The sequence below is a fragment of the Merops nubicus genome, unplaced genomic scaffold (genome assembly GCF_000691845.1).
Source record: "Merops nubicus isolate BGI_N331 unplaced genomic scaffold, ASM69184v1 scaffold39718, whole genome shotgun sequence".
Lineage (NCBI taxonomy): Eukaryota > Metazoa > Chordata > Aves > Coraciiformes > Meropidae > Merops > Merops nubicus.
Genome location: NW_008628424.1, coordinates 269 through 3195, shown reverse-complemented (window position 1 = coordinate 3195; position 2927 = coordinate 269). Strand labels below are relative to the sequence as shown.

General features: G+C 53.0%; 1 protein-coding gene across 1 annotated transcript; it reads right to left on the bottom strand.

Moving 5' to 3' along the window:
• Positions 1-1598: 1598 nt before the first annotated feature.
• On the bottom strand, positions 1599-2689 carry LOC103779026 (synapse differentiation-inducing gene protein 1-like; the record flags this gene model as incomplete). The annotated part of the gene is made up of 2 exons (XM_008946642.1): positions 1599-1757; positions 2552-2689. Coding segments are annotated over 2 exons (297 nt in total), but the record flags the coding sequence as incomplete, so codon positions are not given.
• Positions 2690-2927: the final 238 nt, after the last annotated feature.

The window sequence follows — 2927 nt, the reverse complement described above, 5'->3', positions numbered from 1 at the left end:
CCTCTTTGCTAGCCAGCTCTCTGTCTTTATAAACGAGTCCTTTTTTATGCCTTTTTTTTTTCTTTTTTTTTTTTTTATTAGCTCTTTCATGTTATAAAACATAGTCGGAACTTTCAGAGCAGCATCTGAACTGGTCCCTGATGTGCTTCTCCCTTTCATGGCTCAAGTACAACAGCAATTGCAGACATTAACATGCTTCTCTTAGGGTGAAATGTACATTTGAATGGCACCCAGTTGGAGGAACATGCCACACCTCTTGCAGAGCCAGCTGCAGCCTGACCAGAAACCCTGGTGAGGGGGTGATGGGTGCCTGGAGTCAGCCTGCAGCCCCCTGCACACGGGGGAAGGAGGTGGCAGGGAAGCCATGGCCAAGGTGAGGAAGGATCAAGGTGGATGCTGGGGAGGGGGGTGAGACAGGGCCTTTTAATGCCAGCCCTTTGGGGCAGTCACTGCCTTCACACCCACCTCTGAAGCACTTGATGTGTGGCTGCCAGTATATGAATTAGAAAAGTAAGATGTAAGCAGGGATGCATGGGATTTCTTTGTCAGCAGAGCCTTTGGATAGATGAAGATACCCCTCTCCCAGGCATGGGAAGAAGTGTGTTGGGGCCACCCCTGTGTCTCAGGCTTCCTCCAAGTCTTCCCCCTCTCTGTATCTCATCCCTTTACAAACAGCACCTTGGGCTCTGTGTGTCGTGTCAGCCTACTCTTCAATCCCTCTTCATGTATGACTCCCTGACCTAGTGCTAAGAGTTCAGTCTGCAAACCTCTCCCCTCCCAGATAGTTTCCTAGGTAGAAATTGCCATTACAGGTCTTTTCAGGGCCTAGCACTGTGGGACACCAACTGTACCAGGGCTCTGACTTACAATCATCATGACAATCATTATTAATTTGGAGAAAGCTTTGTTGTCTTTGTCAGCCTACTCCAATAATGGGAGTGATGGTGTGCAACCATCAGCCTTTTCTCCTTGTTTCTTGACTGGGATGGGACAATGACTGAGATGTCCCCTGGATCATGGGTCTGTCTGCAGAGGGATGCAGAGAACATGCCTTTTGGTCATGTCCACACTGTGTCCTCCCACTTTGCTGCAGCTGAAGGGCCAGGTGCCACCCCATGGCACTGAAATAAGTCTGTTGTTCCCATCACAGGAGTCTGGAGACCACACCAGGGCCCCAGCCCCCCGAGGTCATTCCCTGGCACCACATCCCCTCTCCTCTCTGTGTGCCTCCTTCATGGACCCAGCCTGGGCTGCAGGGCTGGGAGGGGAAGCCACGGCCCTGGAGCAGGGGTAGTGACCAGCCCAACAGCAGCATGCAGCATCTCTCCTGCACATCTTCCAGCAGGTAAACGTGCTCCTCCTGGTCCCAGCAGTCAGCCCAGTGCCCAGCTCCCTGCTGTCAGACGGTGGCACCCCACAGCCCCAGCGAGAAGGAGAGTCTGCTGTTTGTCTGAAAGGGGAAGGAGCCTGCGCGGGGCATCCGAGCCGTGGTCCAGCCGTGCGAGCAGACCTTGCAGGCTCTGGCCCGCTGTGCTCCGCAGGAAAGCTCCATCCCAGGAGGGCTGGTGGGCAGGGTGGCACTGGCGTGCGGGTGGCAGCTATAGGTGGCCCCCTTTAGAGAGATAAGCGATCAGCGCTACCACCACCCCGACGTACACTCCGGTGCCGATGGTTATGGAGAGCGCGGCGAGGAAGAGAGCTCGGCGGGAGGCTGAACTGGCCAGATGGAAATCTCCTTTGGAGACAGCCTTGCTGGTCTGGAAGGAGAAGAAATGCTCATTGCTTGCCTCTCACCACCTCTGTGCCAGGTACTCATGTTATATACTTTTCCACTTCTGTTTCTGTCCTTGTGATTTAACTTCTTAATGCATCTCCCCGTCTATTCTTGGTAAAACAGCATCTGTGCAAATGTAGCATAAATCCCCTGGCCCTGTATGAATTATTCTGGGTCAACGGAGCACAGGCTCTGGGCTAAGCCCTCAAGAAGGCAGCAGCTCCTCTGAGCTGGTGCAGCCCAAAGTCCACCATACTCTCCAGCCTCTGCCAGCTTGGTGTTGGCTCACACAGCTTACCCAATGTGTCAGAAACAAGGGCAACAGAGGAGCTGTAGTGTGATATGGAGACCAGGCTCCCCTTTGTGTCCAATCTCCAGAGCAGCCTGATTCCTGGGGCACGAGCTGCCTCGGAGTGGGTCATCGTGTAAGACCTCCACACTACTGGAGAATGGGAGAACAAATAGGAAAATGCTGTTTTCCTGAGCCTGACTGGAGAGTGAGCAAGGGGCCAAGGGGAGCTTCAATTCCCTAAATAACACCTGAAAGACCCAAAGGAAAAGCCTGACCTCCAGTAATCCACGCAAGAGCCAGAGGGCTTGCAATCCCATAGCAGTTGTGGAGATATCCTGGGACACCCTTTGCCCCCAGGAGTCTGAGCATAGCAGAGAGATAAGCCTAGGGACAGAAAGGTGCCCAGTCCACTCCAGAGCTGCTGTGGGTTACAGGGCCCTTGCTCTAGTACTCAGTGATTGCAGGCAAGCAAAGGGATCTCTTACCCCTTGGGAGAAGTAGAAAGCAGCAATCCCCAGGGGCCAGAAGCAGCACAGCATGGAGAAAAGGGCCAAGCCCAGGTGGTCCCGGGGGGGAAGCATCAGGAAATTATCCTCACTTTCACTGTCGCTGGAGGAGTCGCTCTGCAAAACCAGATAGATTCAGCACATGCCCATCTCCACATGTCCCCCTGTGTCTCAGCCCCTCTCCTCCCAGCTCCTGCTCTTTCCTGGCCCCATCACATATTCTTATATGTTTCTGTCCAGGTTCCAGATGTGATAGAGTTAATTTTCCTCCTGCTAGCCAGTACAGTGATGTGTTCTGGATTTTGTGTGAGAAAAACATTGATAACACATTGATGTTTTAGTTGTTGCTAAGTAG